This window comes from Cherax quadricarinatus, chromosome 8 (assembly GCF_038502225.1).
Source record: "Cherax quadricarinatus isolate ZL_2023a chromosome 8, ASM3850222v1, whole genome shotgun sequence".
NCBI classification, from domain to species: Eukaryota; Metazoa; Arthropoda; class Malacostraca; order Decapoda; family Parastacidae; genus Cherax; species Cherax quadricarinatus.
The window spans coordinates 11,308,533-11,328,148 of record NC_091299.1 but is presented as its reverse complement, the minus strand read 5'-3'; the positions used below and the strand labels follow the sequence as shown (position 1 = coordinate 11,328,148).

The window sequence follows — 19,616 nt, the reverse complement described above, 5'->3', positions numbered from 1 at the left end:
GAGGTAAAAAATATTGGCAGGTGGCAGATTTGTGGGTATGAAAAAATTGTGCGTACTAGTACGTCGGACACAGTACCAGCACCCTGCATACAAGTACGTCAGACACAGTTATAGGACTAAATAATGTTAGAATACAATCAAAATACAGAACCTGTTTTCTGCAGCAGCCAGGCAAGCAGCCTTGCTTCCTCCAGCTCTCATGCAGTAGAAGATGAGAGGCCACACTGGTGCACTGCTAGCTTGCCCATCCTCCAAGGTACTAATAACTTGAGGAGGTAGCACAACCTCTAAAAAGGCCCGCACTAGAGGCACTAAGCCTGGTACTCCTCCTAGTTGTGCTCGCTCAAGGTGGGAATATACCATACGCCTCATGTGAGTAGCATAACTACCCAAAGAGAAAAATGTAACATGGACTTTAATGTACATGAAAATGCAAATATTTTTTTTTTCATTAAGATACATATTTCAATTTCCTTCCAATAACACTTTGATCTACATATTTTGAAGAGTATGCATCTATTAATTTGTAACATTTTGTTAACCCTTAAACGGTCCAAATAAATCGACATTCAAATTCGTAGTGCTACAAAAGTAGATCTACTTTTTTTAACATATTTTCAAATGTAACAAAAAAAATGTAGATAAAAGTTTTTTACACGTTTTCAAATGTAAAACAAAAAAGATCTACATTTTTTTTACATACTTTCAGATGTTGAAAAAACGTATATATACGTTTGGACCATTTAAGGGTTAATAGGGAAATATTAAAGAAAATAAAATATGAAATTTATACTGGTAAATATTTTATGCTATGATGAACATTCATTAAAATAAACAAAAAAAAACTATGAGGATGTCTCAGGATGGGTTGGAGTGAATGGGTGATGGCAGTTTTGAGTGACAGGGGCTTGAGCATACAGAAGGCATGTGACAGCAAGTTAGATGAGAGCAGAGAAAAATGGTTTTTGGGATTTTATGTGCTATTAGAGTGTGAGAAAGGTAACATTCATGAAGGGATTCAGAGAAATCAGTACAAGAAATTGGAAGCACAGTGTCTGCACTGAAGGATTCGTTGGGATGCTGCAGTTCAAAGTCATTTGAATATGTTCGCACACTCCCAACAAGATCACTTAAAGAATTAAAGATGGAACCATCTCTGGTAGTGTGGGCAGCTTCCCCATATGAAATGGCAAAACTAAGAGTGAATAAAACTAGTGTAAAGTTGAAATAACTGGGGAGTGATTATATGTTCTTAACTTCAAAGACAAACTTTTCTTTTTGGATGTATTTTTGGCAATGACAGAAATGTAATGGATCCAAAACATATTTGATACGATAATTCCTATGATACTAAGAAATTATTGAAGTTCCTGATAAGAGTTCTCAAAGTAAAAGTGGCAATCAGCTGGAATTTACTTTATTGTAAGAGGCTAAAGAAAAACTGTTGTAGTAAAAGTAAACATGACCAGTGTACATAGCACATGTCCCATGAAGATGGAATTAAGCTCAGGCATAATATAACTGGAAGTAATGTACAAGATTCCATCAACATTGAAAAGGGCTACAAATGAAGTATGTTATTGTCAACACAGTGAAAAAGATCAAGACTTACGATTTTTCAAGGTGACCACGAGCCTGTTTTACAAGTGCAGCTTGTACCCTGGGAGAGGCCCGTGCCTGTGCTGCATCACCACCTACGCTCACTGGCACCTCAGTCAGGCACTGAACAAGAGCCCATAAATCTGATATACCCTGTTGAAGGACTACCTCATGAATGTGTTGCTCAGGTGTCAAAAATAATAAAAGGTCAGTAGCATATGCATGTACTACCATAACATTTTACACAAGTGTCAGAGCTTACCTTATATAAACCATTAAAGCTTTACAATGGTAACTGATTCTAAAACTATTCCTAAATTTTTCTCAGATTTCCACTTTATTTTATTGAAAAAAAAAAATCGCATATACGTACAAACTCCACAATACTGTCTTATTACATGATCCTAATCGCTCACTTTTGACTCTAAATTTACTCTACTCTTCACTTATTGATTCCAGTTTATTTGTCCTAGATCATTATGTAACATCTATACCTGACAAGACTGTAGTGAACTTAGTCATTATAAAACTATAATTATATTTAGCATCACTACAAATTAGTATATCATTGCCTCATCTAGTTTCAAGCTTCATTTAGTGTGTAGTTTCAATGCTACTTCAAAATTATATTATTCTCTTTAGGAAAAATCTTAAATCCTGGCAACACTTAAGTTCCTCCCCAAAACTAATAAAACATTCACAAAAACTGCAATATTAATTTGTATATTATCAGATACACTTCCCTCGTTCTATAATCATTTTCACATGTATCATTATAAAAAATAAAAGGGCCTTAAACTATATTGGTGAAAATTGTTACATATATTTAAAAGCACGACTGACCCATAGCATTTCATGAAAAAAATTGAAGAAAGAAAAATACTAGCCTGATCACCCATGGTAGATGCAGCATTGGTAAGTGATTCTGCCAAGTTGGGTCGTATGCCACCCTGTAGAACCTCTTCATTATATTGCCGGATGACTCTGACATAAGCCATTTCTTCACTGCTCAGGCTGCTGCTTTTACCTCCCACAGCACGTGGTACACAAACAATACTATCCTGAAATTATTAGAACCTTTGAGACAACTACAGAAGCTCTGTTTAACAGAGTGGTAGCTTGGCATATAATAACCTTCTGATGTTATGAGGCAGGATGAAATCGAATGCTGTTGATAAGTGTGAAGAAAAAGATACAAGCTGAAGGAGCTTTTGTCAGGACAATAAAACCCTGCTCTACAATTTGTGTTATCTTCATATTAGGCTTTCTGTCACTGATATAAAGCAATGAACATCAAATTCTAAACACTGTAAACAAAGAGGTCTTCACGATGAAATGATTTACTCAGCACACAGTACTCACCCCCACTACTGTTTCTCACTGCACAGTACTCACCCTGCTACTGCTCCTCAATGCACAGTACTCACCCCCACTACTGTTCCTCAATGCAAAGTACTTGCCCCCACTACTGTTCCTCAGTGCAAAGTACTCACCCCCACTACTGTTCACAAGTACAAGTACTTGCCCCTACTACTGTTCCTCTATGCACAATACTCACCCCCACTACTGTTTGTCATTGCACAGTACTCACCCCACTACTCTTCATCAGTACAAGTACTCACCCTACTACTGTTCATCGGTACAAGTACTCATCCCACTACTGTTCCTCAGTGCACAGTACTCACCCCCACTACTGTTCCTCATTGCACAGTACTCACCTCCACTACTTGTCCTCAGTGAACAGTACCTCGATGCACAGTACTCACCCCCACTACTGTTCCTCACTGCACAGTACTCACCCTGCTACTGCTCCTCAATGCACAGTACTCACCCCCACTACTGTTCCTCAATGCAAAGTACTTGCCCCCACTACTGTTCCTCAGTGCAAAGTACTCACCCCCACTACTGTTCACAAGTACAAGTACTTGCCCCTACTACTGTTCCTCTATGCACAATACTCACCCCCACTACTGTTTGTCATTGCACAGTACTCACCCCACTACTCTTCATCAGTACAAGTACTCACCCTACTACTGTTCATCGGTACAAGTACTCATCCCACTACTGTTCCTCAGTGCACAGTACTCACCCCCACTACTGTTCCTCATTGCACAGTACTCACCTCCACTACTTGTCCTCAGTGAACAGTACCTCGATGCACAGTACTCACCCCACTTCTGTTCCTCAGAACACAGAACTCACCCCACTACTGTTCCACAGAGCACAGTGCTCACCCCATTATTGTTCGTCAGTACAAGTACTCACCTCACTACTGTTCTTCAATGCACAGTACTCACCTCCACTACTGGTCCTCAGTGCACAGTACTCACCCTCACTACTGTTCCTCAGTGCACAGTACTCACCCCCACTACTGTTCATCAGTGCACAGTACTCACCCCACTATGTTCTTCAATACACAGTACTCACCCCACTGTTTCAATACACAGTACTTACCCCTCTATGCTCCTCAGTACACAGTACTCCCCTTACTATGTTCCTCAGGTTACAGTACTCCATTTACTATGTTTCTCAGGGCACAGTACTTCCCTTACTACTATTCCTCAGTGCAGAGTACTCACCCCATTACTATGTTCCTCAGTACAGAGTACTCACATCACTTCTATTCCTCGGTGCACAGTACTCACCCCGTTACTATATTCCTCAGTGCACAGTACTCACCCCCACTTCTAATCCTTAATGCACAGTATTCACCTCATGTTTCTCAATACACAGTACTCACCTCACTATTCTGCAGTGCACAGTACTCGCCTCACTACTATTCCTAAGTACACAGTACTCACCTCACTATTATTCCTCAGTGCACAGTACTCGCCTCATTATGTTTCTCAATACTAAGTACTCATCCCACTACTATGTTCCTCAGTACACAGTACTCACCCCACTGCTATGTTTCTCAATATAGTACTCATCCCACAATGTTCATCAGTTCAGTCCTCACCGCAGTATGCTTCTCAAAACACAGTACTCACCTCACTACTATGTTTCTCAATACACAGTACTCACCTCACTACTATGTTTCTCAATACACAGTACTCACCTCACTATGTTTCTCAATACACAGTACTCACCTCACTGTTTCTCAATACACAGTACTCACCCCACTCTGTTTCTCAATACACAGTACTTACCCCACTACTATGTTTCTCAATACACAGTACTTACCCCACTACTGTTTTTCAATACACAGTACTCACCCCATTACTATGTTTCTCAATACACTGTACTCACCCCACTACTATGTTTCTGAGTACACAGTACTCACCCCACTATGTTTCTCAATACACAGTACTCACCTCACTGTTTCTTAATACACAGTACTCACCCCACTACTATGTTTCGTAATACACAGTACTCACCCCATTACGTCAATACACAGTACTCACCCCACTACGTCAATACACAGTACTCACCCCACTATTATGTTTCTCAATACACAGTACTCACCTCACTACTGTTGCTTATATTTGACATAAACAATGACACAGTTACAACACAAATAAAACAAGTACATATACATTTGATAGCTTATGCTTTATGAAAATTTGTCATGTTATCAGAACTTGTTGAGTTACCATAATTTACCATAATTTCAAATGCCATGGGTGACCAAACAAAAGGAACAAATGTCTCAGTCATTATCCTGTTTTCTTTACATTAATATTTATTCTCATTATCTCGCTTATTTATCACTGGCATTCCTCATCTACCTTTCATTCATTTATCCTCATATATTCTCATATAATCTCATTCTCTCAATGAATACTGCTGAACAATAAATTGTAAAAAAAAAAATAATTTGAATTTCAGCATAATCCCAGGTGACGGGTGCAGGGCTAGTGTTACCAGCATATGATACAGATGAAGGAACACTAGTACCTCCACTTACAACAACCTTGCTGGATCCGTTTTGGTGCTGGGACCTTGCTCACTTCCAGATATTTTGTGACCAAGACTCAAAACTCATCAACGGTAAGGCCTCAGAGCAGAAACTTATCCAATTTGATGTGCCAAGTGTAACTGGTTAAATAATTAAAAGCCTATCAAATACATGAGGGCCATTAAAGATGCATGTAACCTTCTACTTCCAGACAAGACTACTTTAATCTCTAAAATTAAGCCCCTCAAGGAAGGTTCCTTGATGTTGGTGAGGGGCTCTTGATTTAGGGAACTGGATCTGTGCTCCAGTTCCCCGAATTAAGCCTGAATGCCTTCCACATCCCCCCCCCCCAAGGCGCTGTATAATCCTCCGGGTTTAGCGCTTCCCCTTGATTATAATAATCATCTAAAATTAAGATTAAACTCTCGGTATATATACACCGAGAGGAATACACGTCTGGGTGTATGTATATACCTGTAAGTACATGTGTGCATGCTATTCACACACCTGTTGTTGGACGGTGATATTGAGGAGGTCAGTGCCGGAGTGTGTGAAGGCTGACAGCAGGTCCTGCTTCTTCTGCTCCCACTCGGCTTGTTGCTGCTTCCAATACAGTTTGTCCACTTCTTCACTCGTCTGATAAATACATCGCGTTGGGAAATATAACTACAACCGCAGTAAATCGTAAATCTAAAAATACATCATGTAAGTTGTATTATTCTAATATTTTAGGGTTTTTCTCCTCCAATGTTTTTACCTGCGATTTGATTATCTCCATTTAAATAATGAATGTGTACAACAAAACAAAACTGCCACAAGAAAAGCTTGTTCTTATATCTGTCGGCAGTACTCCTTTAGATTAATAATAATAATAATAATAATAATAATAATAACAATATTTCTACAAATACATGATACAACTTATACAGACGTAGCTGAAATCAATGACATACTATATAGAAAGTCCATGGTTATGCAAAGCATTTCGGGCAAATTACGTTAATTTTGTCCCCAGAATGCGATCCACACCAGTAGGCTAACACCCAGGTACCTATTTACTGCTAAATGAAAAGGGACAGCAGATGTCTTAAGGAAACACGCCTGGTGTTTCCACCCATACCAAGGATTGAACCACGGACCTCAACATGTGAGCTGAGTGCGCTACCAACCGAGCTACGGGGCACCTAAATCAAACTCAAAGTGTCTAATTCATCAACTTGTCAGTATTTAACACCATTCGTACAGTACACCTTTATCTCCAGCAGTAACGTAGTGTCTCTTTAGATCAAAGGTACATATACCGACAAACTGATAAGACACATGTGCAACACCATATATCTTTATTGTAAAAGATACCAAGGTGTTGCACGTGTTTCTTATTCATCAGGAAATCAATAATTATCTACCCGTCGTTTCGAGTCTTCAATAGCCGTGATGATGGCATTCTCACGTTCATTCCTCAGGAAGGCAGCAATATCTGTGTCAGCAACAGCTTCCAGGGGTTGAAGTGTACGCGCTGTTGTTAAGTTTTCCAGTCGACTGCTAATGTGAGGTAAGTCAACCCCACGAGACCCCAGCAGGATGGCACTGTCAAAGAAAAATTCCAAGTTTATTTCCAAGTTGCCTTACTGATGCAGCATGTTCGTAAAATCTTAATGGCTCTTTTATATACTCGTGATAGCAAGTTTAAGGGAGCGGTGTGGCACGTGTTGCAAATGTCTACAATACTGTCAGGTCAACCTGGCGGCTGATGGCTATGTGGGCCAGTGGGTCACTAACAATAACAACAAAAATCTGATTAACCATGAAATCAGCAAGGAAGCCTCGTCTAAAGCCAGGCTGCAAGGGTAGATAAACACTGGAAAACGGTGACAGGTATGCCATAATAGGTGGTACGGCAACTGTGAGTTGGTTAGTTGTGCCTTCAACTCTATATATAGTGTGTACACAGTCTCTCATTAAATAGACTGGTTATAAATGACCATAATTTTTAAAGGGGTGGACCGGTAAGCCAGCGGAAGGCCTCGGTCAGATGACCAAAAGCTCCAAAGGCGGGTCATCATCTGACTAAGACCCGCGTCAGGAAACATTTGTCCTGTTTCCTGACGAACCTTACCTAACCTAACCTAACCTCTCATTAAATGTGTGAATTATCAGTTAAATAACAACGCTCTTGCCGAATAAGGCAAGCAAAAAAATTTCGTTAAAATCATTCTGAACCTAACGAAAAAAATATATTTCATTGTGTTTGTTTATTATTAAATTACTGCAAACCTATCTAAAATATATTTAGTTGGATTAGGCTAATTTAAACTGCGCTTGTTATAATATTATTTGTCACTGGGAAGCGCTAAACCCGTGTGGGGGCAGGCTGGAAGGTATTCAGGCTTAATTCAGGGAACTGGAGCACAGATCCAATTCCCTAAATCAAGAGCCCCTCACCAACGTCAAGGAACCTCCCTTGAGGAGCTTTTAATAAAAAGGTTAGGTAAGTTTTCTAAGGTTCTCTTGGTACAAAATTATTAATTTTTACATTAACATAAATAAAAAAAAATATCTTTAAACGTATAATAGAATTTTTGAAAGGATTTAATTTTAAGCGAGTTCTTGCTGACCAGTTTTACCTAATCGGCACAATATATAAATATACAAAAAAATGAGCCTTCGGCACAATACTTCACTGCTGGCTGATGCACAAAATATACGAACAAGCAGAGGGTTAAGGAATATTTGAGAAACAGAAGACAAGGTAACAAAGTAAATATCAAGCTGGGCAAGGGTGATGAGCGGGGTCCCTCAAGGATCTGTATTGGAACCTATACTATTCTAGATACTTTATATTTAAATTACCTACAAAGGGAACTGATTCTAGTACTATTCCTTGTTTTATACGGATAATGTAAAAGTAATCAGGAAAAAAATCATCAAATGAAGAAAGACAGGAAGAATCTACAGAATTACTTCAACAGGTTGCAAGCATTGTCAAATAAATGGTTGTTGCGATTCAACACCAGTAAGTGCAAGACCATGAAATTCTAGAGAACGAAAAGACCTGTGACAAAATATTAAGAAGGAAACAACTTCATATACAGAAAAAACTGAAAAAGAAAAAAAAAACAGGGGCGAGTGTGGCATAGACAAACTCAGCTGAGAGAGACATTAACTTCATGAGTGTCAGCATAGCTTAGTTAATTTAATAATGTACCAGCTTTCAAGAACCTAAACAAGATTCTTTAAGAACACTACACGACATACTGTATACCAGACCCATGTTGAAAGTATGCTACACCAATGAGTCATGCATGTGTAGAAGCTCGAAGAGGTTCAGAAACTGACAACCAAACTTGTTTTAGAAGTGAGGACAAACGCAGCGACAGGATCAAGGAGCTGAACCCTTCACCTAGAAAGAAAGAACAAAGGAGACACGATCACGACTTGGTGACATTAACACAGTTACCGGGTGTAGGGACACTGTGTTTGATATTTTCTAAACGACCACTGCAATTAAGAAAAAAATTATGAATATTTTTAGGTTAGCAAATCAAAATAAACAGCGACGACGTCTGGCAACGCCTACCTCAGCAGGTTATGTCAAGTGGTACTTAACTTGACTCACGAAATTGTAATGACACGATTGCAAACAAACGATACCACGGGAGGGGTTTGAACCCGCGGTCTGGAGTTTTGAGACTCTCTGACCGCGGGTTCAAACCCCACCCGTGGTTGGGTTTGTACTTATTTGTGACTGGCGGGCGAGATAGAATGGGGAGGGGGGGGGGGAATAAAAACGCTTAGCTTGAAAATAAAGGTAGGAACTCTTACGCCTGTAAAAACCCGCGTAAAAAAAAAAGTGAGGAAAACTGATTTGATTCGTTACCACTGACATTATTGCTCTTGCTCTGAAGGTTCTCTTTACGCACCCGGCCATTTGTTTTTGGCGTCACTTGCCTTACTGTGTTTTCTGACACCTCAGTTGATATTATTATACCTAAGTTTTTTATAAGTTTCCTTCTATGAGGTGGACTGTCTGTGTTGTGTATACAGTGTCTTTTGAGTTAGTCATTCTTTCCATATTTGAGGAACTGGAATAGGTCACTAGTGAACATAACGTTTTCTACTTCACACTGGAAGAAGTGGTGTGAGGACTGGTTTCACAGAGATAGTGTAGCCAGTACAAGTGTGGTATAACAGCCTGCAGCGCGGCCAGCACAAGTAGGATACAGCAGCACACAGTGTAGCCAGCACAAGTATGGTGCACCAGCACACGGTGTAGCCAGCACAAGTATGGTGCGGTACAGTGTAGCTAGCATAAGTGTGATAAAGCAGTAAAGTGTAGCCAGTGCAAGTGTGGTGCAGCAGTACGGTGTAGCCAGTGCAAGTGTGGTGCAGCAGTACAGTGTAGCCAGCACAAGTGTGGTGCAGTAATCAGCCAGAAGATAATTCCTAATACTGGCCCTGACAAAGTTAAGTGAAAGTAGGAAAAACTTAAACATCAAACACTAAAACAAAAGTGTTTTCCTGCTTTAAAATACTGCGGCGCTAAGAGTTGGAGAGAAGAATGGGAGGGAGAGACGGAAGAGATACAAGGGAGAGAGGGAAGGAAGACATACAAGAGAGGGATAGAAGAGATGGGAAAGATACAAGGGAGTGATGAGATGGAGAAATGGAATGAAGCGAGACCGGAAAGTAATAGGAAGCAAATGGTGTGATGACAGGAGGAAGAAGGGAGGGAAAATAAAGGAATAGTTATGATATGGAGGGAGATTGGTGATGTAGTTAAAGGAGTGGTTAAAATTGGTACAAAGTAGAACGAGAAGGGGAGGTTGGACAGAGGAAGCCGCCATCCACACTTGGCACTATCTACACTGGAAGTGTCGGTAACCGTGATATAAAACACAATGATAAAGCCAAACATTTATTTTAGAATTCGTTTTTCCTCATGACTTCTTGTGTGTTGGTATTTACCTTATTTGCGCTACACTGCTCCCGGGCTGAGCAAGTCAGGCTCAACTTACCCACCCCAGCGGTGACTATCAAAAATGTCGGGTAGGCTTTTATTTAAGGAATCAGACTAGCCTAGCGACCTGGCCTACCCTGATAATGTAATGCAGCTTAGTCCAGCCCACCTGATCGTGGGCCTGCCGAGATTAGTGGGTGGTGGTTAATACAAGTTGATAAATTAATGCACATGTGCAACACTTAGTATCTTTACTGTGAAAACGTTTCGCCGCACAGTGACTTCATCAGTCTAACTACGACTCTAATACAAAGAAGAATGGTAAAGATCAGAAGGAGTTTGATGTAATCAGTCCTTCAGCCTGGAGTCGATGTAATCAGTCCATCAATCAAGGCTTGACGGCCAGATTACAACGAATCAACTCTTCTCTGTACTGGACTGATGAAGCCACTGTGTAACGAAACGTTTCCACAATAAAAATACCCAAGTGTTGCACATGTGTCTAATTTGTTAACATGTCGGTTCTCTAAACCGTTTATCTTCATTATTATAAGTGAAGCAGCGATGCTGCTTCACTTATACTAATGACGCTAAACCTACAGACGCTACTGCATATTTAGGTTGTGTCTAAGTCAATCTGTCATCCTAAATTCTAGATTTATCACATGCTGTTTTCCTCAATTTTCTAGTTTTGCGAATTTTGATTAAAGTTATGACTGATTAGACTGTCGTCCATTAATATAAATTAACCCATTAAAACATACCACAATGACGATAAATGAAATATTCCACACCCGCCTGGGGGGTGTTTCTGCGTCCCAGGCCTCCCGGTGGATCAGGGCCTGATCAACCAGTCTGTTACTACTGGCCACACATAATCCAACGTACGAACCACAGCCCGGCTGGTCAGGTACTAACAGAGTCTATAAGAGGCAATTATTTGTTCTGAATAGCGAACAGAAAATGTACGCGCAAGTCATACTTTAATACTAGCGTAATAGTCACTTATCCGACTGTCTTAGCTAAAGTGAAACCATGACTTTGATTAAAAGAACTGGCAGCTTTTAGTATGTAATTAATAGTATATACCGTAATTCAATTTTAAAATATCGAAAGGCTATTGCAATAATGAATTCACATTGTGTCTATGAATGTAGTTTTAGATACACGTATAATGAAGTTCAAATACCCCTTCATTTTTCCACTATAATTTTTGTTTTCCAGCACTGTAATGATGGAGGTATCTTAGAAATTTCATTTCTTCTGTTTATGGACTAGGTCACTCCAAGATATGATAATTCCGAAGTAATAGTAAGTCCACCTTTCCTGGAACGAATTCTTTTAAACTCTTGAAGTCACTGAATCGTTAATGGAATGCTTGACATCTTGCTTACATACTGAATGACGTCTATTAGCTCAGCCTGACAGATTTTAACACTATGTATGAAGCTCTTTCTGAGTGATGGAATAACAAGGAAACAGCTAACTTTATAGTTCCCACTACGTAACTACGTGGGGCTATCACCAACAGCCTGGCTGATCAGGCCATCCACCGGGAGGAATAGCCCGGGACCGGGCTGTGGGGTTGTTAACCATGATCGAGTCTAGATAGGTAGGTAGGTACACCACAAGGAAAAAGGGTAGCAGCACACTGCCTATGTATCCAATTTCGCTAAATAAATAATAGACAAATAGATATTCAACTTTCTGAGGAATAGAACACAAAGAGTGACAATAAGCAGAGCAAAATCTAGCATTAGCAAGGTAAAAAGCTCAGTACCCCAAGGCACGGGTCTGGCGTCTCTGTTTCTTTCATCATAGCGGACATAGATAAAGCCACTCGCCACAGTTTAGCATCATTTGCAGATACCAAAATAAGCATGAAAACCACCTCGGTAAAAGACATGGAAAATTTGCAAGATATAAGAAAAGTCTATCAGTGGACGGTGGATAATAACATGACTTTCAATGGTGACAAGCTCCAACTGCTCAGATGTGGAAAAAATAAGGAACTGAAAATGAACACTGCATGTAAAACACAAGAGCAACAAATAGAACGAAAGTAACATGTGAAGGATCTGGGTGTAATCAAGTCAGCTGACCTTTTTTCAAACAGTAATTATTGTAAATGTCACGTCAGCCAGGAAAATGTAGTGAATAAAATGCCCCCGCTGGCACTTTCTGAAAAGTTCCAGTGGTGTGACACTTTTGAAATGACTTGTGCTCTCTCGCTTGGAGTACTGTTCACTTTTGACGGCTCCATTCAGGGCAGGAGAGATGTCAGAGTTGGAAAAGATTCAAAGATTATCTACGGTCAGTATAGAACCAGTAAACCATTTAAATTACTGGGGACCTCTCAAGTCCTAAATATATACTTGTTAGAATGGAGAGAGAGAGAGAGAGAGAGAGAGAGAGAGAGAGAGAGAGAGAGAGAGAGAGAGAGAGAAGAGAAAATGCATGATATATATATATATATATATATATATATATATATATATATATATATATATATATATATATATATATATATATATATATATATGCTAAGAATGGAAAGTGCCTGAGGGTCTGGTCTCAAATTGGACTGCTGTAACAACATACTGGAGTGAGATATGGGAGGATGTGTAGAATAAACCCCATTAAAAGCAGGGGTGCTATGGGCACAATAAGAGAATATGTATCAATATACCTGGTCCCATACCTTTTAACATCTTGCCAGAAGATATCAGAAACACTACTATAAGTGTAGAAGATTTTAAGAAGAAACTGGATAGTTTCCTTCGTCATCAGCCAGATCAACCAGGCTGCAACAGATATGAGGAGAAAAATCTCCAGTTTATGAAGGGAACAATATTTCTCCCTCTTGAAGGGGATAGGGGCGGGTAATGACCCTCTCAAACGAGAGTAGCCCTCTCAGAAGGGCTTGTGAACCATCTTGCTTTCTCCCTCCGACAGTTACCAAAGCCGCATGTTGAGAGAGGCATAACATGACACCTCTTTTTACCAGACTTCCTTGCTACTAGTATGTACAAGTGGAAGCCCAAGGGAACTGTTTTCCCAAAGCAGTAAAAATTAGAATAAAATCAACTCCTACTTAATCAACAAGCTATGGATATTATGACTCCCTAAACCCACCTAGAATACCAAGAAACAGAAATTCTAAAATGAGTTCTGTTGCAAAAGCTAGCAATGTCTATGAATCTGAAGTCAGCGTTTCCTTAGTGGGATGTGGATCACGGGACTCAAGGGGCTCAGATTACTACAAGGAACGAACGGGAACGCGTGACAGAGGGCATTGCTGCCCTCCCGCTAAGGAATAAAGATATGGCAGTGACCAGTGTGTTCTTGACTCTTGATCTGACAATCTCCAGACACTAGGAAATTAATGTAGTGCCAAACAAGTCAGGAAATTGTTCAATACATATTCCCACGTAACTGACTCAGGTGCAACTGTAAACACTGGGAGAAGTGAAGTAAAACACAGTGTTATTTAACAGTCTCCCTACTGTGGATAACTCCACGAAACTCATGAAGTGATTGTACTGAGTGACGGTGAAGTGCTGTTAAAAGATAAGTGCCTTGCTATTGTTATATCTCCTTAGAAAATCCTACAAGGAATGGTCCCAAATCTACATGCAGAAATTACTCCCTATGACTGTAAAAGACTGGGCAGGCAGTGTAAAATACCCTCAGTGAAAAGTAGGGGGCGCCATTGGTACACTAAGAGAAAACACCATAAGTGTCCGGGGCCAAAGACTGTTCAACAGCCTTCCACCATGCATAAGGGGAATTACCAATAGGCCCCTGGCTGCCTTTAAAAGGGAACTGGACAGATACTTTAAGTCAGTGCCAGATCAGCTGGGCTGTGGTTCGTATGTTGGACTACATGTGGCCAGCAGTAACAGCCTGACTGATCAGGCCCTGATCCACCGGGAGGCCTGGTCGTGGACCAAGCCATGGGGGTGCTGATCCCCGAAATATCCTCCAGGTAGACTCCAGGCAGGTTTTATGCAGGAAAGTGTACTTATCTAAGAAGTTCCTCCACAATTTGGTCTTTCGAATCGGAAGGGACCACACCGTGTTCCAAGAACCTTGAAGTGATCTTACAGTAAGATCAACAAATTGGTAGGAGAAAAAATGATAAAGACTTCAAGTTTTTAAATAATATAAATATTTGAGTTACTGCAGAACTCAATCTGAGAGAAAGGGAGTCAGCCCCTGCCTCTTGTATAGAAAACACACTCAAGGATACAGAAAATGAGGAAGGGGGCATCACCCATGCTCCCGCGCACAGCTGCTTCTCACCCACTAAAGACTCTGCTGCCTCTCAGAGGACTCACCCACACTGCCTCTCACCCATGGTGCACCCATCAAAGACTGTGGTCTCAGACCAGCTTAGTCTGAGTATCTGTGCATATGTTCTACACACAGTGTTTATTATAGACACAAATTAAGGGACGAGACTGAGTCTCATGAATTCTCTCTCTCATAGTTTTAAGTAAGCTCAATATATAAGTTGAAGCTTTCAATTCCACTGCCAGTGATTTTTTTATATATGTGTTTGTTGTAGTGAAGTGATAGTATCTTGTAAAGGTCACACATTAAGGTCCTGCCCAGGCGTACCCTTCGAAGTCACTGACTGTGCTGCTCATACGGTCACTAGGTCAGTGGAATACGGTGATGCATCATAAACACTCCTACACAGCTGATCACTGCAGTGTACTACATATCCCAAGTTAGTATCCTGTTAGGAATTTGTAAGTGTATTTCTTCTTATAAAGAAGTACAACATGGCAAATTTGCAGACACAATTCCAATCTCTTAAAGCGAAAAAACTTAGGGAAATTAACTGCTATCTGTGAAGGACTAGTTCAAACTACAAACATTGATTATAATGTTTTAGAAACCAAACTACAGTAGACCCTTATATTACACAGCAATGTTCCTGATAATGCCATGTTAGATAACTGAAGAACTTATGAGGAAAATAGGGTTACACTCCTGGGAGCCCCGAAAATGCCAAAGAACTTTTTTTTAGACCTCCAGATCTTACAAAAATAAAAGTGAATATGTAATTGTTGTTCACTGTCATGATGTATTATGTTTCTTTACTGCTTAAGACTACAAATGCAAAACAAATAAATTGTGGGTGCTAGTGTTCGTCGATGATTGTGAAGAGAGTGGATAGTTATGCTGTGGCCATACTGGGCTGAGGTGGATGGTAGAAGTTCTGGTACTGAAGTTGATGGTTGTACTGGAGTGTGCATAAATACATGTATTGTAATGGATTTCTGGGCTATTTTACCCTGCAGTACATTATACAGCTGATGGTAAGGCATCAGCTACTTTTTACGCCATTCAGTGTTCTGAAACGGTGCATACAGCAGCTGATTTGTCAGAGTCCTCTTCAGTGAAAAAGTCTAACTTTAAGTCAGTAAGTCAGTAAATCAGTCAAGTCAGTGTCAAGTCAGTCAGTCGGTTATTCATCATACAAACTCGTATATTTACCTCATTCCTTTTAATTGTACAAACTGATGCTTCATTAAGGCCATAGGCTCTCACTATATCCACCATATGTGAGCCACTCTCAAAGGTGCCGCGAACGGCCTAGGGGGGATAAAAAAAAAAAAAAGGAAAACTGAAAAATTATGGAAAAAAATGTTTTCTTATAAAAAAACAGTGCATAATTCTGGCAACAGGTTGATGCAATCAGCTTGTTTCTATCATATTTCTTGGTGTTTTCCAAAAAGTGTTTTTTTTTTTGTTCTTGCTGTCATGAAGAGGACATGATGGTAATTAGCATTTCTTTTTTTACTCCAAAAATTATGACTTATGACTGTTTCATTCTAAATACTCTACATGGCAACTTCTCTGAGGACTAAATTTTAGAGTGCAGAGTGATTGCAGCCCAGTCGCCTTTGGGCTGTCAACATGATTGGAGGTGTACAACATGTTGAGATTTGGCATGCCATGACCAGAGTTTTACGGAAAACATATGTAAAACTTAGGAATAAGTTACTGACATTATTTTAATTTTTTTGCGAAAAGTATTTATAGGAGTGTCTTGATTTTTGCACACACTGAGGAATGATGATTCTATTCAGTTTCAGGGTTGATTTGCGATATCTTTTACTGTTTTTCTTTTTCACTGATTTGTTTCCTCCCAAAGAAAGTCTTTAAAAAAACTTCAACATTTTTTTATTATGCAATCTATTGACACTTCGCTCAAACGACTTTGAAATAAAGATTATCTAGCCCTTTATCTTTCATCTGATGTCAATTAGCACATTGTACGTCTTACCAATTTTGTTGATAAGGGAGAATTTTATACCCTATAGAATAAGGCAACATTTATTTTTTTCTATCTTTTAAGGCAAAAAGTCACTACAAACACAGTGTGTAGGTTTCAAATGCTGCTAAAATCGCAATAGAAATTTCATTGAAATTGGACAAAAAAAAAAAAAATCACGGCACCCTTAAGCTTGTCTAATATCTCAGTTTTCTTTGTAACTCCAAGACTTTAAAGCTTAACCCTTTTCGTGCCACTTTCAGCAACACTTGTATGCCTACTGGATGCCATGATTGCTTGGCAGATATAAGACATGGCAACTAATATATCATAGCACAATCCACAAACACAGCTAGCTCCTAGATGTGTATGAAGGGTAGGCTGGGATGGGGGTGGCATGGAATGGTGGTATGTCTCCCCCGTGAAGACAGTGGTCTCATCCACAGCCAGGCTGCAGCCTGAGCTAAACGTGTTAATTTTATGAAGTGTTGCATAAAATTATGCAGCAATTTTTCAAGTGTAATAACCAAAACATGCCAAATAAATCCGTGTAACATAAGGCTCTACTGTAGGCTCAATTACAAAGCATCTAAAGAGAACTGAATCAGCTTTCCATTGATATGAGGCCGACTTCCTGAAATTCAATCCTACAGATGATGAAATCCATAATCTTTTGGTTACATTTAGTGATCAGCAGGAAAAAATGGTCAGAGGCTCATTGTGTTCTTCACAAGGTCCTTTTACAGAGACCTATTTCCGTCTGTGGTCAGACACCTGTCACAAATGCTATACCACTACCTAGCCTACTTCATCTATCATTACCTATATTTCAAGGTCATGACTATGAGAAAATTATCAATGGGTTTCAATCGCTAATACATAGAACTGATACTGATGAGATGGCTAAATTATCTTAAATATTTTGTAAAGGGTGAACCCTTTGAACTAATTAAATCGTTTCCGGTGGTTAAAGATAATTATCAACAAGCTTTAAAGGTATTAGAAGACAATTTTGAAGCTGACCAAGTCAGGGTCAAACATGCATTTAAAATTGCAAGCTCTGAAACACATCATACTGGCAACCAACACCACCTACCTGACCTAGTCAGGTCATCCCAATTTAGCTCACCCAGGTAATTTCTCAGTCCCATGAAGTCGGCCAATCAGAAGTCTGGGATAGACTTGATTGCAGTTATCTGGGTAATTCCATGATATACTGAAACTAAATGATTTGTGATCGCCTTCTCCAAGCTCACCATTAACCTCAAGATTGTTAATTAGTGATTCTTTGTTGGCAAGAACCAAGTCAAGCAGACTGTTTCCTCTAGTTGGTTCTGTCACAAACTGTTTTAAAAAGCAATCATAAACCGTATCAAGAAAGTCACTAGACTTAAGATTTCCTGTCACATTGTTCCAATCAATTTGTCTAAAGTTAAAATCTCCCATTAACACAACACAAAAGGCCTAGAAACTAGGCCCCAAAAGAGTTAACAGGTGTATATTTGGATTTATATCTACATATCTACAGTTCACTTATCTGTTACAAGCAAATTTAGGAAATTTGCTTAGTATATCTAGTATCTTATTTTCATTAGTAAGATATCGTGACATGTCACATAAGTTATTATACTGTACATCTCTGTATTCCTCAATAAGAGGACAATTAAGCACATAGTGCTGACAACATAATTTGCATTTGGTTTGATCATGTGTGTGTCTGCCAAACTGCCAGAAGTACTTGTAACCAAACCTAACCTAAGCCTGGCCACTACAACATCAGTCAGTCTGTTCACATTGCAAGTTGCTCCATAAACATGCTTATCTACGTTCATGTTATCATAGTGGGTTATAGATCTACTCAGGCTTCTAATTGCATTCCTATAACATTCATCTTCATTATTTACTTCTCTCCTAATATTATTCCTAATGCTAGACACAGATATGCCAAAGTCATGTTTTGGTACACGACACAGTGTTGGAGGAATGAGGCGGACTGAGCAGAAAAGGATGGTAAGGGAATAAAACTCAGCATATAAGGGGTTTCTACAATGCAAACAATGAATAAAGCAGGCAAAAGTAGCTGCAGATAGAGAGATGTTAGAAGAGCAGTGGAGAGAGAGAGAGAGAGTGGTGAGACACCGCTAATGGATGCGTTTATCAGTAAAAACATTTCAGAGAATAAGTGTGTGAAGGAGCAGAGCACACCATCATGCACCCAGTGACACTACACTCATCACCAAGACTCTGCTACATAACCCCTTATACCCCCCCCCCCCACACACACACAAACACACCACCACCCAAATAACAGTCATATACCCTCACCCCAGAACCCCACCCACAATAAACACAATTACCCAAACAATCACCAACGCTCTTCCACCCCCACACACCTTACATAATACTCCGACTATGCTGGAAGAAAATCTTTGAAGCTCCCATTAGCTGATGAACCCTTGACTTACGAAATCGTAATAACACAAATACAAACGAATGTTTGATATCACTGATCTACTGACGTCTCCCAGCTCAGGCTGACGAATTTCAACACCATCCTGCGTGATGGAATAAGATAGGGAAACAGCTAGCTTTTGTTCCCAATGATGATGTATCCAAGTTTTGTTAAATAAAAAAAAATACCACAATTACCGAAACTACAACCACTTACACCCCTAAACACACAACCACCTACACCCATACACAACCACCTACACCCCTAAACACACAACCACCTACACCCATACACACAACCACCTACACCCCTAAACACACAACCACCTACACCCCTAAACACACAACCACGTACACCCCTAAACACACAGCCACCTACACCCATACACACAACCACCTACACCCCTAAACACACAACCACC

At 39.8% G+C, this 19,616-nt stretch overlaps 1 protein-coding gene across 3 annotated transcripts in view; it reads right to left on the bottom strand.

Annotated features, from left to right (window-relative positions):
- The window catches only part of LOC128685418 (nuclear pore complex protein Nup93-like), a 301,160-nt gene that overhangs the window by 98,294 nt on the left and 183,250 nt on the right, over positions 1-19,616 (bottom strand). For all 3 annotated transcript variants that reach the window (XM_070082868.1, XM_070082870.1, XM_070082869.1), the window contains exons 3-7: positions 6,904-7,084; positions 6,005-6,133; positions 2,487-2,660; positions 1,613-1,752; positions 152-385 (exon numbers count right to left, since the gene is read on the bottom strand). In XM_070082868.1, the coding sequence (XP_069938969.1) occupies positions 152-385; positions 1,613-1,752; positions 2,487-2,660; positions 6,005-6,133; positions 6,904-7,084 (858 nt within the window). The remainder of the gene's footprint in view (positions 1-151; positions 386-1,612; positions 1,753-2,486; positions 2,661-6,004; positions 6,134-6,903; positions 7,085-19,616) is intronic.